Raw genomic sequence first — 17,137 nt, 5'->3', positions numbered from 1 at the left:
CAATTGCTCAGTGACTGTATGGAAGAAATGGTTAAAATATTACTAAAAACAAAATTAGCAATTTCACTTATAGAATGAGGGCCCATAAAAGTCCTCAGATTTTATCCTTTGAAGTAATGTCATTTTTCCACTTTTTTCCAAGGAAACTATCGGAATGCACATGATGTTCTCTTCAGTATGTATGCAGAACTTAAATCCCAGAAGATCAAAATTCCCTCTGAGATGGCTACCAACCTCATGATCCTGCACAGTTATATACTGGTGAAGGTGAGGCCCTTGGAATGATAGAGTAATGCCACAACACACTGCTTCATGTGCAGAGAGAAAGAATGTGTAGCTATTGCATAGCAGTGCAAAACAATGAGGGACTTACTGAGGAGACTGGTAGAAACGGTTTGCTAAAGTTGCAGGGGTCCCATGGTACCAAAGCCCAAGCAGCAGGGAGGGGAGAAAGGAGCAGGCTTTGCCATGTGTACCTTTCTATATTGTTTTAATTTGGAAGCAAATAGGTATATTAGCTGTGCCTAAAAACAAATTTGCTTAAAACATTTTTGTTTATCCAGTGGTCATTATTTTATTAATTCTAAGTTAGTGGATTTTACAAAATTCCAGTGCTTTTAATATTATTTCATTTTTATCTACATAGAAAAAATATGCCTTAAGACAATTTTGAGAATATAGAAAGTATAATGGAAACAATCATTCATGCTTGAAGTCCTTCACCCAAATATAAGTGTTAACATTATGTTGTGCATATCCTCTGTACTTCTTCAAATGCATGTACATACGTTTTCAAATGTTTTACTAAATTGGATTATATTTGTTTCCAGTTGTGCATTGTTTTTTAATCAGCATTTTCAATAGAAACAAAATAGATTATGCAAACCTCAAATACTTATTCATATAATATACATCAGTGTTGTATGTTGCATGCATGTGTCTGTCCATGTGGAGATACACATGTATATAGACATATAGACATGCTGACATATACATTCATATCTCTGTAAAGGTACAGACAGAATCCAGCTTATGTATTTTCCCAAATTTTCACTTATATGAAAGTACTTTTGTATATTAGTGATAAATTGATTCTCTGGCCAGTCCACAGGAGCTCATGTAACCTTGAAGGTACTTAGTATATAGTAGTCACATTACCAAAGATTTAAACCCCAATTGCTATATCAGCACTGTCCAGTAGAACTTCTTGTGGTGATAGAATGTTCCGTACCTGTGCTGTCCAGTACAACAGCTGCCAGCCTGTCTGTGGGGCACTTGAAATGTAGCTAGTGTAACTGCTAAACTCAACTTTTACTTTCCTGTGATTTTAAAGTTTAAATTCCACACGTGACCAATGGCTACCACTCTTCGGTGCTGATTAATAGGAAAAGGCATTTAGAACGCCAACATGCATCCCCAGGGAGTCCAGTTTCCTTCAAAGTAGCAGGCTCCTTCTTTCCTAGAGAAAGTGCTGAAGAGAGAGAGGTTTTTCTCAGCAGCCAACGTGAGAGGTGACGCTAGGGTCCTGGGAACACAGATACAGCACAATAGAACCTCAGGAGTGGAGGGAGGCTAGAAATGAGTCGGAGGGAGCTGAGGTGCAAAAAAATAGGAAGGGATTCCTCCTCCAGGCTGTCCACCACCATAAGCCATGGGATGCTTCTTGGGTCCTTTTCTTCTCCTCTGGCCCCAAGGACTGACCCATGGCTTCCATTTCAACCAGACCTTGTTCTTCTCTCTCATGGAGAGCATCCTGTGACTCTTCCCCTCAGCTCCAATCGCTCACTAAGCATGTCCAAGGCTTTCTAGGATTTTGGACTGCTTGTGGTGTCTAAAGGAAATCACCAAACCCTCTGAAGGGAGAAGAAATTGATGCAGAAATGTCACAGGTATCTTTAACACACAGGACTGAAGAAAGATTCATCCATACACATTTCAGGGGAAATCCGGACTTGGCTTTGGAGCTGCTTTCTCCTCAGAGCCGGGACAGGGAGTGTGGCTTAATGACGGCCTAGGACCATCAGTGTGGGTGGCTGAGCCAGGCATTGCTAAGGCCTGGAGTCAACAGGAGGTGGAGGAGGATAAGCAGCAAGGGCTTCCCCGGGTCTGATAAGAGATTAACAATAACTCATAATAAAACATAATAAAACATAATAAAATATTTTTCTAGAAATATACTCTAATAAAAATTAGGTGAATGTGGTCTCTTAAGAATAGACAAAATGTTCATATTTTTGGACCATGGTGGACCGCAGGTGACTAAGACTGTAGAATGCAAAGCCACGGATGAAGGGGACTCCTGTACTTCTCTCCGCCCCCACTGCCCCACTTTGTGGGTCCCCTCACCTCACCACCGGGTGACTATGGTGACTTTGTGGCCTGGTTTGCCAATTCTGCAGCTTCACCTCATCTTACCCACACCCCTCCACCTCAGAGCCTTCTACCTGCCATTGCCCTTTCCCCACAATGAGCATCACCCTCTACCTTTAGCAGATTCCTTCTACCTTTCCTCCTTCCTCTCACTCACACCAACTTGGCAAAGTTGATATTACTAGTCCTCTGATAATGGCCAGTAAGAGATGGACCAGGGATTTGAATTCATGTCCAGTGGTCTAGCGCAGATTAAAATGCAGAGCACAGAACAGGTGAGGCCTGAGGTCATGGTGGCAGGCAGCAGCTGTTGAAGGAGAAGTAAGGGAGAACTCGCCAGTGGTATCAGCCAGGAGAGGCTGCAAGGATCTTATGATGGCCCCGCTCTGGGCCGCAATCAAGAAGTTGTTTGGGCTGGGCACGGTGGCACATGCCTGTAATCCCAGCAGCTCAGGAGGCTGAGGCAGGAGGATTGTGGGTTCAAAGCCAGCCTCAGCAACTTAGGTGCTAAGCAACTCAGCAAGACCCTGTCTCTAAATAAAATATTAAAAAGGGGGCTGGGGATGTGGCTCAGTGGTTAAGTGCCCCTGGGTTCAATCCCTAGTACCAAAAAAAATTGTTTGGGGAACAAAGCATGAATTTGGGTTAACGTAAGCCTGTAAAAAGAATAAAGTATATCATTTATTTCAGATTCATGTGAAAAATGGAGATCACATGAAAGGGGCACGCATGCTTATTCGGGTGGCCAACAACATTAGCAAATTTCCATCACGTAAGTACTGTGTGAAAGAGCTCACTACCCTCCTGCAGTTTGAGATCTAGACTCATGGACTCAGCCAGCCAGTGTTTTTTTGGAAGCTGGTCACATAAGTAACCCCTGCCTGGCATGTGCCAAATTTTCTGGCCCCCGGGAAGAAAATATCCAGCATAAACCACATTGTTTGGACAAAGATCTTTAGGCATATTGAGTCACTCAACAGTTCTGGACATGGTGAGAACTCTCCCCAAATCCAAGTTCCCAGTTGCAAGCCAAGGGCCAACTGGTCAAGCAGGTCTAGTCTAAGGAAAAAAAGTCTCAAACCTATACATGTGGCTACTCTTCTGCACATGTGGGGACTATTGCTATTCTCCGTAAGATAAGCAAACTGGAGCGAAGGGAGTGAAGATTAACATCTGTTGCCCAAGATCACACTGTCAGTTAAAAAGTCTGATTACGTGTTCTCAACCTCAGTAGGACATGTTCTCTGAAAAAGTTCTGTTATTCTAAAGGACATGTCATGATAATATTCTTAAGTAGATAAGACTTTGTACCATAATATGACAGATGTCAGCCTATTTTTTTCCATAAGGGATCACATGTTAAATGTTTCAGGTTTTGTGGGCCTCTTTGCCTCTCACAACTATTCGATTCTGCCATTTTTGCTTGATTAATACATACATGAACAAGCAGGGTTAGGTTCCAACAGAACTATTTTTTGGACACAGAAATTGGAATCTTATATAATTTTAACATGCCACAAAATATTATTATTCTTTTGATCTTTTTTCAACCATTTAAAATGTAGAAACCATTCTTAGTTCATGGGTCATAAAGTCAGAGTCAGATTTGGCCTAGGGGTCATAATTTCACCCATCCCTGCTCTCTAAATGTATTTTCGTTACAGAAAAGGACTTAATACCATTTGGCAAAGGGTGGGACAGAACAAACCCTCTCACGAATGCTGATGGGAATGGAAGCTGATGTGGCCTTTCTAGGAAGCAATTTGTCCATTAGTAGTGAGTCATTTTTAAAAGGTCATGTTCTTTTGAGTCAGTAATTCTGGTTATCTATTCTGAAGGAAGAATTAGGTGCCTGCAGGAAGATTAGTGCATAAAGTTATTAATTCCCAGACCCATTTATCAGCAATCCTGTCATTCATAAAAATCTCAGGTGTGGAAGGAGCCTCACACCCGTGTCTCCTCCAGGGATATGGGTCCCGGTGTCAGAGAGCAACACGTTAAATCAAGGGAAAGACATTTGGTGAGCAGTTAGCCTGACTACACAGTGGTGTCCTTTCCTTATTAAACAGATCATGTCTGGGTCTTTGCAGAAATAGCTAAGCTTGGAGAAGTATGATTCTGTTTTTCTAGCAACCAGGGTTGGAGTCACGCCAGTGCCACTGAACACAGGCATGTGCTTTCTGCTGTCCCATTTGTATTGCAGACATTGTGCCCATCCTGACATCTACTGTGATTGAGTGTCACAGGGCAGGCCTGAAGAACTCTGCCTTCAGCTTTGCTGCTATGCTGATGAGGCCTGAGTACCGCAACAAAATAGATGCCAAATACAAAAAGAAGATCGAGGCAATGGTCAGGTAGGCAGAGACAGCCATTTCTACTCTCTAATCCCATTTCCCCGAGGCATTTTTCAAAATGGAGCTACTAATGCGCAGGCTCAATAAGAAAGTGAATAGGAGGTAACAGATTATATTCAACTACAAAGCACAGAAAATCCGACAATGTCTTGAACAAGTCAGGATTAATGTGACTCATACAGAAGGCATTATGGTCCTGGGTTGGTGCCACTGTGTCCTAATACCACCAAGCACAGATCCAACTGTGCTATCCACAGGATGGAAGTTTCCTCCTCTTGGTTGCAAGATAGCCGCCACACCTACAGACATCACATTCCCATTCAAGGAAGGAAGAAATGGGGGAATTAAAGGAAAGGCCTTTGCCTTTTTATTTGAGAAGGCACCATACTCAGGACTCCCAGTTCACCTCCTTAGCCAGTACATTGCTACACAGTATCTCTAGCTACAAAGCATACTGAGTGGAAACAAAATTCTCTTACCAAAGAAGGAGAGAATGAATGGCTACTAGGTCAGCAGTAAGGAGTGTCTGCCCAAGAGAGATGAAAAAAATAGTGGATATTCTCAGTGTGAGAAATTGTTTCAGCAGCCCTTTGCCAGTAGAGTCTAAGTCCTGTACATTTCCAAAGGTTCATAAGGCATATCCTCGCTTCAGGAAGTGAGGTTTTCTGGAGAAAAACTAGGAAAAGTAGCAATAGCATCTAAAAAAGGAAAAATTGCAATCATTTAGCAGTTCTAAACAACTTGCTCAGAGTAGTGATGGGACTTAGGATACCTGTTAGTCACAGAGTGACCAGGGAACCAGCTGTCCTGGAAACGTGACCTAGGCCTCAGCCAAGGAAAATGGAAGCTGGTAACACAAGTGTCAGCTGGCCCTGGGACCATCCTCGTGGCAGAGAACTTTTAAACTGGGTAGGACTACCCGAACACCCTTTTCCAAAAGCTGACAGGTTTAATGGCTTCACACCAAATCAGTCTGACCAGTACACCAGGAAGCATGGAAGGGTAGAACTGCAAAATGGAGGACGGCTTAGAACAGGCTGGCCAAGGCCCTGGCTCAGAGGAGATGGCGTCATTCTCTCTTCAAGAACAGGTGGTCTACAGCTATGTGGTCTAAAATGGCACCGACTACCACATATGGCTCTTTGAATTTAGATTAATTAAAATGGAAATAAACTTTGAAACTTAGTTCCTCACATATATCAAGTGTTCAAAAGCTACACGTGGCTGGTGGCCACAGTATTGGACAGCACAAAACTAGAACTCTCCCAATGTCACCTGAAATCTGTTGGAACAGTGCTGGATAGCCTTTACAAAACCCTTCCGCTACACTACAAGGAAAGAGAAGGAAAATACCAACCTCAGCACTCCAGAGACACAGCAAGACCTACCTTTGTTTTCCACCATTTAAGTGCTGTGAACTCCCAACTCCTGAAGCTGGGTGATCCTAGGTTTTCTCCCTCTTCCCTGCAGCTTGATCAAGGGGGACAGGAAGCTGGGAAATATCTCAAATCTCAGAGTCTGCCTATGAAGAAGCCAGTAGCTACATGGTCCTTTCCAAGTGTGCTTTCTGCTATCCATGTTCCATGAAATGTGTTTCTAAATGCATGTGATGGTTCCTCACAGGAGACCTGATACATCTGAGACAGAAGAAGCCACGACCCCATGTCCATACTGTGAATTTCTTCTCCCAGAGTGTGAACTCCTCTGTCCTGGATGTAAAAACAACATCCCCTATTGCATTGCAACAGTAAGTTCCCTATAAGAATTTCCTTTTCATTTGAATACTTGCTGTATTTCTGCATTTTCTTCATTTCTAAAACAATCCTATCTCTCCATTTTCCTGCAACACTTAGCATACGATCTCATGGTCGCAATGTTCAAAGCATATGTAAGCTAGGGCACTGTCCAGAAGGCACTGCAGGGCAGCAGGAGATGAGGATCAGACGGCTGTGGGTGCAAATCATTCTCCTGCCACTTAAGTGCATCTGTAGTAAGGCCTTCCTACTGAGATCAACTAGACCGATGAGATCACATGTCCTCACAAGGTCTTGGGACAATACCTGGCTGGCATGCTGCAGTTTATTTCATAAGTAGTAGGATTTTGTTTTGTTGTTGTTGTTGTTTTAATAATGGTGCTTTTTTTTTTTTTAACCTTTACTTATTTATTTTTATGTGGTGCTGAGAATCAAACCCAGTGCCTCACACATGCTAGGCAAGTGCTCTACCACTGAGCCACAACCCCAGCCCAGTGGTAGTTTTTATTAAGACCAACTCTCAAAAATTATTTGTTGATCACTGGGCTAATGGAAACTCTGTTTTAAATGAAAATAAATTCAGAAAATGATGATTAAAAAATGAAGATTTTTCTGTATTTAAACAGGAATTTGGTAAGTAAAATTAGCTTTAGTACTTCTGATGCCATCTCTTTCTAGGCAAATATACACCTATGTGAAATAGCAATAACTGCATAATTTGGAGGCCTGGCCTCTTACTATAATTACTGTTATAATTTAATGGGATTTTTAAAATAAAGATGAATTTTACGCTTAAATGTACTGTTTCCAGGGCCGGCATATGTTGAAAGATGACTGGACAGTGTGTCCACATTGTGACTTTCCTGCACTATATTCAGAATTTAAGACGTAAGTGTGCATCCTTTCACAGTCACACAAATTTACATGAGAACAGACCTTTCATTTTTCACTCCTTTATTCTGAATTCTTCTTTTTTCATGTTCCTGAAGACCCCTAAAGACCCAAATTGTCCTCCTGAAAGAACCTTCTATGACCTATGGACCATTATCCTTAAGAGGATCTTGTAATAGGCATGGTGGTGCCCACTCATAATCCCAGTGACTCAGAAGGCCAAGGCAGGAGGATTGCAAATTCAAAGCCAGTTTCAGTAACTAGGCAAGACCCTGTTCCAAAACAAAAAATAAAAAGGGCTGGGGATGTGGCTCAGTGGTTGAGTGCCCCTGAGTGCTATCCCCAGTACCAAACAAATAAAAAAAGAGGATCTTGCATGAGAATGAATTTCTAATTCATAAATTACATGATGAACATGAGTTAAGAGGTATAGACAGAAAATAGTTTTTCACACTAGAATAACCCAAAGGAAAAGAAATACTGTATATTTACCTTACTCTGCATTTCCCTCCCCAAAACAGCATGTTAAACAATGAAAGCACGTGTCCTATGTGTTCAGAAAGATTAAACTCTGCTCAACTGAAAAGCATTTCAGACTGTACCAAATACCTGCGAACAGAGATGGAATAATGGGCAGCATGTGCAGGTAAGTGCGCCGTCTTCTCACGTTCCAGAGCACACGCAGCTTATACTTGGTTTTGGTGTTGACTTCTTTTTGTGTATCATGTATTGTTAGATATGAACAATCTGACAATGATCCTCTGATGTATTTTTTTAATGCTAAAATGCAGGCAATACAGTTTTCAGTGACAGAGGTTATTTGGCCAAGCAGAATCACAGAATGCAACTACAACTTGTTTTATCAAGTCACATGGAATTCTTGCTAATCAGTCCATTAAAACTGTAGCCACCTAATGAAAATGGAGATTTCTGGGGGTTCTATGATATACTTCAGTAGAATATGCTATAAGAATTTTGGTTTCCAGAGATCTGAAAAAAAAAAAAAAATTCATTTTCTTTCTGAGTCTGTTTTGTCAAGTGGAAGCTACACATACTTGTGCTGCATTCCACTGACAAAGATTTACTCACATGGCTACATACTGCAGAGGGAGGAAGGAAAATGTAGTCTCTAGCTTGGAAGCCAAAAGCCCTACTAAAAATCATGAGCTCCGCTGTGTGAGGTTCTTTTACTAAAGGAAAAGAGAATAATCTTTTATTATTACTGACACAGCACCTCAAACTTAACCTTAGGAGGAAACTCTAGGTTTCCGTCCGCAACCTGTTCTCTCCAAGTCTTCCCCACCTCTGTAAATGGCAGCTCCATCCAGTCATTTGGTCAGGAAGTGAACTGGAGATGTGACCTTGATTAATCTCTCCCTTACTGCCACCCCCATCCATTTACCTCCGTCATATCTAGTTTCCTTTCTAAACCCGTCCATGGCTTTAGAACAGCCTACAGGGTGGTGAGCTGGCCCCAGCCGCCGCCTCCTGTCTCAGCTCAGGTTACTCCTCTACCTCACGATGTTGCAGCCCCATTGACCTTTCTGCTGTTCTTGAACACTCCAGACTTTTTCCACAGGGGCTGCACCATCTTCCATTCCCATCAACAATGTACGAGGCTCTAGTTTCTCCACATCCTCACCAATACCTGTTACCATCAGCCCTTTTGATTATGATCATCCTGCTGGATGCAAAGTAAAATTTCATTTAGATCTGAATTTGCATTTCTTTAAGGGCTAGTGATGTGGATCCTCTTTTCCTGTTTATTCCTTTGAAGATATACAAGTCCTTCGTCCATTTATTTTATTAAGTTCTTTTATAATATGTTCAAGTCTTATCAGATATGATTTGAAAATATTTTCCTTCTGCTTTTTTTCCCCACTTCCTTGATATCTGAGCCACAAGTTTATTGTGGTGAATTCCAATTTATTTTTTTCTTTGACTGCTTGTGCTTTTGGTGTCGTATCTAAAAAAATCTATTGCTTAATCCAAAGTCATGAAATTTACACTTATGTTTCTTTTTAAGAATTCATAATTACCACTCTTACATTTAGGTCTTTGACCCACTTCTGTACGTGGTGTGGATCCTCCTCCTCTTCCATGTAGATAATCCGGTTGTCCCAGGCATTCATTGAGAAGACTATTCGGTTTCCACTGGCACTGGGTTTTCTTTCTTGTGCCTTTTTATTATAGTGAAACAAAATTACATCTATAATCTTAGGGGTTGTTGTCTTTTTGAACTGTCAAAATTATTTTTCTAGTCACAAGTTGTTCATTAAACATGTCTGAAAATATTTCCTCACACTCTGGCTTTTTGCTTCTGAATGGGTTTTTGGATAGCAGACACTAGTGAATTAGTTTATCATTTCTTTAATTTCATAGTTATTCTGTGTCCTATCTTTATTTTTAATTGTTCACTGAAGTTAAAGTATTTTCCTGTGTTCTTCTAGAAACTCTAGATCTCTGACTCATCTTGAAATAATGTTCATCTACAATGGTTTGAGGCTGCCTCCCTCGCCACCACGTAGATAGATTTGCAGTCTTCTAGCACCGTTTGCTAGAGGGCTTTCCTTTCCTCATTGAACTACTTGGGTGCTTTTACTGAAAATCAGTTAGGTTTTAAGTGTGGCTCTATTTCTGGATCCACTGATGGATTTGTTCATTATCCTAATACTGCATTGTCTTAATTATTTAGTTTTATAGTGGTATATTAAAGTCAAGTACTGTGGATGCTCCAACTTTCGTTGTTCTTTTCCCCAATATTATTTTGGCCATTCTTGGTCTTTTTATCTTTATGATAGCTTATAATCAGCTTGTCAAATTGTGGATTGGGATTTCCTTTGATTTTCTACTGCTATATAGCATCTTAAAACAACACACTTATTATCTCAGTTTCTGTGTGCTAGTGTCTAAGCGTAGCTTAGCTGGGCCTTCTGCCCAGAGTCTCACAAGGTTGCAGTCATGGTGGCTCGAACTCATCTGCGGCTTGAAGTCCTCTTCCAGGTTCACCATTAGCAGAATTCCATTCTTCATGGTTGGAGAACTGAAGCTCTCAGCACTTAGAGGTAGTTTCCTGACACATGAAATTATGCTTCAAAGCCCAGCACAGGAGCATCTCTCCAATGTACAACCTCCCTCCAGGCAAAGTCTAGACCTTCTTTAAAGGGTCTTTATCTAATTAGGTCAGGTCACCCAGGTTAAACTCCTATTGATTAGTTCAGTCAGCTGACTGGGGATCTTAATTGCACCTATAGAATCCCACATCTTTGTTAAATAATGTAGGCAAACATGGTTATTACCACAATCACAAGCCCTTCCCCACACTTAAGAGCCTTAAGAGCCAAGTACCAGATAGGTAGGATGCATACATTGAGGGTGGGAATCTTGAGGGTCATCTAGAATTGTTTGCCAAAACTACATTGATTCTGTAGATCATTTTGAGAACTGACATCTTTAACACTATACACCAATCTATTAATATAGCTCTACATTTATTTCAATCTTTTGAAACTCCTTTTGACAATATAATTTCCAGTATAGGAATCTTCCATGTCTTGTTAAATTATTCATAAGGGTGAGGCTTGGATATTAAATGGAATTTTTTCATTTTCCACTGGTATGGAAAAAATGCAACTGACTTTTGTATACTGACCTTGCATCCTGCAACCTTTCCCCACCCTCCTTCAGTACTAGGGATTGAATCTGGGGCATTCTACCACTGTATCCCCAGCCCTTTTTATTTGGAGACAAGGTCTTGCCTAGATTGGCCAGGCTGGCCTTGATCTAGCAATACCTGTGCATTAGACTCCCAAATCGTGTGATTACAGGCATGTGCCACCATGCCCGACTTTTTCTAAACTTACATTTTATGTCATAGTGCATAATCCTTCAGATTGTCTATGTAAATAATCATGTCAACAGAGAAAAACTTTTCTTCCTTTCAAATATTTATGACTCTTATTTCTCTCTCTTCCCATATTGCATTAGCTAAGATCTCTAGGACAATTGTCGTATGAAAAACATCTTTGTCCTATTGCTGGAATGGGGGGAAAGCATTCAGTATTTCACCCTTGTGAAGATTATTTGTATGGTTTTTGAGAGAGGCCTTATGTGGGGCTGGGTTGTGGTTCAGTGGTAGAGCACTTGCCTAGCACGTGAGGCACTGGTTCAATTCTCAGCACCACATATAAATAAATAAAAAATAAAGGTCCATCAACAACTAAAAAATATTTGAGAGGCCTTCTATCTTAATTACAAGTTTCCTTTATTTCTAGTTCACTGAGTTTTGAATTTTGTCAATGAATTTTCTGTATCAACTAAGATGATTATAAGGTTATCCCCCTTTATCCCATTAATACAAATTATATTTTTAAAAATTATTTATTTTTACAGACTGCATTTTGATTCATTGTACACAAATGGGGTACATCTTTTTGTTTTATATTGATTTTTGAGTGTTAAAATCAATTTTTATTTAGGGGATAAATTCACTTGATCATGCTATATTTCCTTTATGTACTTCTGGGTTATTTTCCTTATACAGAGAATATTGTGTCTATATTTATGAAGAATACTGGTCTGTAATTTTTTTGTTGTTCTGATTTCTTTTCCAAGTGTTATTATCAGGTTGAATTTAGGTATGCTGTTTCATTACTTTTGTCTTGCCTTCTATTCAGCTAATCCAATCTTTAATATTTCACTTGAGTCTTCTGTTGACTTTTTACCTACATACTTTTGCAAAATTATTTATTTGATCAGTAGCCTATTTCACAAACATACATATATACACAGATGCGCACACACACACACACACACACACACACACACACACTCTATAAACCTTATTTTCCTTTAAGTTGTGTCTTTTTAAGAAATTACAAGAAAAATATGGATGTAGTCTTATACTTGCCCACCCATTTACCATTTCCATGATTTTCTTGCATTCCTGAATCTAGATTTCCATATGGTATTATTTGCTTTCAGCCTAAAGAATTTCCTATAACATTTCTTTCAAGTTCAGGTTTATTAGTGACTATTTGTCTTTATTTTACTTCATTTTTGAAGGATATTTTCACTTGATAAGGAATTCTGGTTTGGGGTTTTGTTGTTTATCTTTTAAGAGGATACTTGTCTCCAATGTCAAACATCATTGTTCCCTTGTGCATATCATTTTCTATGGCTACATTCAAAACGTTGTAGTTTTTATAATTTGACTATTTGACTAGGAGTGTGTGTTTTTATTCACCTTGAGATTTTCTAGGCTTCTTGGATCTCTATGTTTATTTTCATCAATTTGGAAATTCTAGGCCATTATTTCTTCAAATAGTTTTTCTATCCTTTTCTACTCTTTCTTGGACTCCACTTATATCTATATTTGATTATTCTTATCAAATATTTTTGATCTATATTCAAGTTCACTGACTTTCTAGGTAAAAGCATTTCAAATTTGTATTTTCAGTTCTAAAATGTTCTTTTTTAGTTTTCATTTTTTGAGTTCTCACATCTGTCATTCCTTATGACATACGTCTAAACATAGTTTAAATGGTGTTTTAAAGTCTGTTATTTTAACATCTGTGTGCTCTCAGGATTATTTTCTATTTTCTTCTAGCTACCTGTCACATGTTCTAGTGTTTTCCTCACCATTCAGTAATATTTTATTGTATGTTGGACATTATGTAGATATTTTAGAACCCTGAGATTCTTTATTTACCCTTAGAGAATGATTATTGTTGTAACCAGCAGTTAAATTCAAATTCCAAACTCTGCCCAGCAGCAAAAATCTCCATTTAATTATTTCAGTTCTTGAACTATTGCTTATCAGTGGGCTTTTTGAGAGGCTATATTTTAAACCTGTAAAACTTAAGGATTTGTGTGGAGTTTACAGATTTTGAGGCAACCCCATTTTTTGAACTCTTCCCCTCAGATTCCAGTAGCTCTGGCATCCACAGAATCTATTCTCTGACTCCAGGCTAATTTGAACAAGCCATTCCGTGCCTCATTTTCTTACCCTCAGGTAAAAAGCCATGCGACCATGACTCTTACCCAGAAACCTTCTCTTCTTTCAAGGATTGATACCTTTCCAAGTTCTGCCTGCTTCTAGTGGTTCTCCAGTGCCTTTGAATAGTTATTATATTTTGTCTCAAGTTTATAACTGTCATCAGTAGGAAGACTGATCTGCATCTCTGCCACTTGTTTTCAGTAAACCTTCACGGAATCTCTCCAGTGTCCCTATATTAAAGTTGATGATACTCTATAAAAACTTCGAGTCCTTAAACCATGCTAAGTCACAGCTCCTTGAAGTGAGGGTCTTCAGTGAGTTATGACTGTATACTGTCTTTTGAAAAAGTCATTGTGTCTTTTAAACAATGAATATTGGTTGAAGCCATTGTTCGCTGGCTCCTTTAGATAAGCAACCCTTAACTGTTTAATTTCAGGAAAAAAAAGAAAAAGTATGTATGTTCTCTGCAGTTTGCTGAGGACTCACTCTGCATTTTCTCATTCTTTGCAGTGTGGTCATCATCATCATCATCATCATCATCATCATTCTCAATTTCTAATAAAGGCTCAGAAGCTGCCACACAACATTAGTCAGTTGCAAGGCGAGTACTGAAACTCAGTACCGACTACAGACTGGCAATTCCTAGCTTGAATGTAGTGTTCTTGCTCCACAGTTCAGAAACAAGCAGAAAATTTGGCTTGAGTATTGAATGCTAGTAATCACCTGAAACCCTTCTGAAGGCATGTATTTGTCTTTTCTAGATACAGTGTTCCTGAGAAGATAGCAATTTTTTCACAGGAGACTGTTTCCACCCCAATGGACTTAAGAGGTGGTTCTTCACAGACACAGAAACAAGAAACAAAGGTGACCTCTCCAGGTCAGCACGTTCAGCTTCTGTAGAGTGGCAACAGTGACACATAATAGTGTTGCTTATTATACTTTGTATATTTTCTCTTTAAAGTTTACACATTCTAAACTCTGCACTGTTAACAGTGACCTATAATTGTAAATATTTAGTTTTTTGATTACTTTTATATTTTGAAATATCTCCTTTAAAATAAAATAATTGACTATATATTTGTAATATTAGAATTGGAGACAGAAAAAGAGATGATGAAAGTAGCTTTGAAGCACGTTGTGAAGTTTGGATAGGCATACATTAAGTGTAAAAAAATTTTGAAATATGTTCATACAAATCAAGGCTATTTTAGTAGAATTTTGGTCCCAGAATCAAAACATCAAAACACAGTAAAATCTTTTTTTGTCTGCTGAGTCATTCTACTACACACTGTAGAATTTTTCACAAATCATTTGACTTCCCCTGAAAACACCCATTACTTGGAATCTTCCCCAAGGCTGTGTGACAGTTCCTTACTTGTATCATGCACACCACACAAGTTGCAAGGGATCCATACTTTTTTCCTGCAACTTCAGCATACACTTCCTTGCCATCCATAGCCAACATCACCAGAGTCTGAACAGCTAACAGAAATGAGTCACCTCTGAATAAATTACACAATTTTACATCTATGGCACTCATAAGCTGAGGCTAGGGTCCACAGGGCCAATAATGTTTTATAGCATCTAAGCAACTCACCTATATGATGCTTCCAGCTTTATGACCTGTCCTTCCCTCCTAATGGCCAGCAGAACAAGCCAGAGGCCTTGGCCTAAGTGGTACAATACAATTTATTTACATAAAACCCACCCATAAGCCCCCACTTATGAGGGCACCCAGGAACAATTAGACCTGTACTGTCATCCTCATACGTGAAATAGCGTATTTATAATTTCCAAAAGAAATGTTCTTGTATACATTTGTAGAATATTCATAATGAAAAACAAAAACATGATGAACAAGTAAAAGACACTTTTTTCTGGCTCCAAAGCGGCCCTTTTCAGAGTTACAAAATAACTGGGCAGACATGACTTGCATATTCAAAAAGAAAAGGAATGCAAGAATATGCATGAGAAAATCATCTTCACTCTACTGGTGAAAAAAACCTTCACTGAAACTGAAAAGTTTCAAGCCTGCTTTAACAAAGAAGGGCATGGCTCAGTGGGTAAAGGCTTAAGGCAAATTTTTATTTTCATAATGAATTAATCTCCATGAAAGATATTTTTTCACACTGGTAAATACACTTTAAATGTCTTCAGAACTTTGTCCAATCTCCCAAACAAGATTATCAGTCCTTTTAACATGTACCTCACAGAGGCAGCACACACCTCTGAGCATTTACTGACAAGATTAAAAAGAAGCTAGAAAACTAAATTCCAGGTTAGATCCGCAGCCTCAGAGCCACTGACAAGCAAATTTATAGGTACAATCTGAAGTTCCAACAGATCCATCCCAGGACAGAACCCCATCTCCAGCCAGAGAGCCTAAGAAAATGGCTCAGCCTAAGCCCTACTGGATTGAACCTAATGGGAATGCACAAGGACAGGCATGCCTGGCAATCCTCCTGTGGCCCCCACACCCTCTACTAGCAACAAAGAGGGCCTCTCCATGAGAGACATGCAGGGACGTGCGTAGGGAGGAAAGCTGGAAATTCCAGCTCTGGCTCTTCAACTGCAAAAGTCGTGTTTCACACAACTGGTTAGTAAGGAATATGGTGAGCTTTTATCCACTCATCTGTAAACTAAAAAGGAACAGTAATATACCAACATACTGTTTTGCTGTACAAGATGACCACCTCGAGAAAAATTTGTACACACATCACATGGAACATTTTTATTCCTAGTTTATACTTTGTAAGATGCTTGACAATGTACAAAGAATACCCAGTTCTAGGTGGTGAATGTTTTGTATTGATTTATTTACAAAATTTCACCACATAATAAGAACTACCTTAAAAAAAAATACCAGCATTGGTCCTATAAAGGCCATTAAGATAAATTTTGAAGCCTACAAAAGACGCCTTCGTACCACTGCTCCCAGCTTTATCACTGTTAATGAAAATCTGGCACCAAAGCCCACATGTAGTTTCTGTTCTAATTATACACAGTCATTCTGAAGCACGACCATCAAATTAGATTGGCAGGGGACAGTGGAGGACCCAAGCAGTCCTACAGACCTCTATGAGAGGTGTGCACGAGCCTACCAGTTATATCCTTCTAGCTGTGCTGCCTTTGGAATGGGACCACCATGTCATCCCATTACGCTAAACTTGGTTCCCCTGGAAAAAACAAGGCTGGCCCTAGACCAGCTAGACTAGTCAGGAGGGTGGATAAAAAGTGGCTGTTGGTGAAAAAAATTGTTTCATTTCTTCAAACTTTTTCCTTTTCCTTTTTTGGACTCCTTATCTTTTTCTGGTTTTGAAGGCTTTGGAGATTTTGTCTTTTTCTGTTGGGGGGAAAAGATGCACAAAATAGTTAGCAGCTGTGTTCAAGAGTAAATGAAAATGAAACAAGCTTCTCTCTAAAATAAACCTTATCTTTATCTGCAGCTTAATTTAAAAAGAGAGGCTGCAAACATCTAGGACTACTGCTACCCTGATGAGCTTGCTTCTAAGCAACAACTGGGCTAGTTACACCTGTCAAAGACAGCAGTAAAAACTGAAGCTATTTATCTAGAACTAAGATACACTCCCCATGTGAGGCAAAATAAGCAGGAGTTAATTTACAAATAAGTTTTTTTGTTGGTTTTTTGTTTTGGTACCAGAGATTGAACCCAGGGGAATTTAATCACTGAGCCACATCCCCAGCTTTTTTTTTTTTTTTTTTTTATGAGATAGGGCCTCACTAAGTTGCTAAGGCTGGCCTTGAACTTA

General features: G+C 39.5%; 2 protein-coding genes across 5 annotated transcripts in view; one reads left to right on the top strand and one right to left on the bottom strand.

Moving 5' to 3' along the window:
* The window catches only part of WDR19 (WD repeat domain 19), a 108,150-nt gene that overhangs the window by 85,829 nt on the left and 5,184 nt on the right, over positions 1-17,137 (top strand). For 2 of the 4 annotated variants that reach the window (XM_079152785.1, XM_079152782.1), the window contains exons 31-37: positions 143-267; positions 3,061-3,142; positions 4,574-4,724; positions 6,348-6,471; positions 7,290-7,366; positions 7,891-8,015; positions 14,129-16,538. In XM_079152785.1, the coding sequence (XP_079008911.1) occupies positions 143-267; positions 3,061-3,142; positions 4,574-4,724; positions 6,348-6,471; positions 7,290-7,366; positions 7,891-7,999 (668 nt within the window). In that variant the 3' untranslated portion in view covers positions 8,000-8,015; positions 14,129-16,538. Of the gene's footprint in view, positions 1-142; positions 268-3,060; positions 3,143-4,573; positions 4,725-6,347; positions 6,472-7,289; positions 7,367-7,890; positions 8,016-14,128; positions 16,539-17,137 lie in introns of those variants that run through there. The other 2 variants (XM_079152783.1, XM_079152784.1) reach the window with 2 other exon arrangements.
* RFC1 (replication factor C subunit 1) overlaps positions 16,084-17,137 on the bottom strand; it is a 70,205-nt gene continuing 69,151 nt past the window's right edge. Inside the window, exon 25 of the mRNA XM_079152804.1 lies at positions 16,084-16,710. Coding sequence (XP_079008930.1) covers positions 16,627-16,710 — 84 coding nt within the window. The 3' untranslated portion in view covers positions 16,084-16,626. The remainder of the gene's footprint in view (positions 16,711-17,137) is intronic.

The sequence above is a fragment of the Sciurus vulgaris genome (genome assembly GCF_902686455.1).
Source record: "Sciurus vulgaris genome assembly, chromosome: 9".
NCBI lineage: Eukaryota > Metazoa > Chordata > Mammalia > Rodentia > Sciuridae > Sciurus > Sciurus vulgaris.
This window is presented reverse-complemented; position numbering and strand designations above follow the sequence as displayed.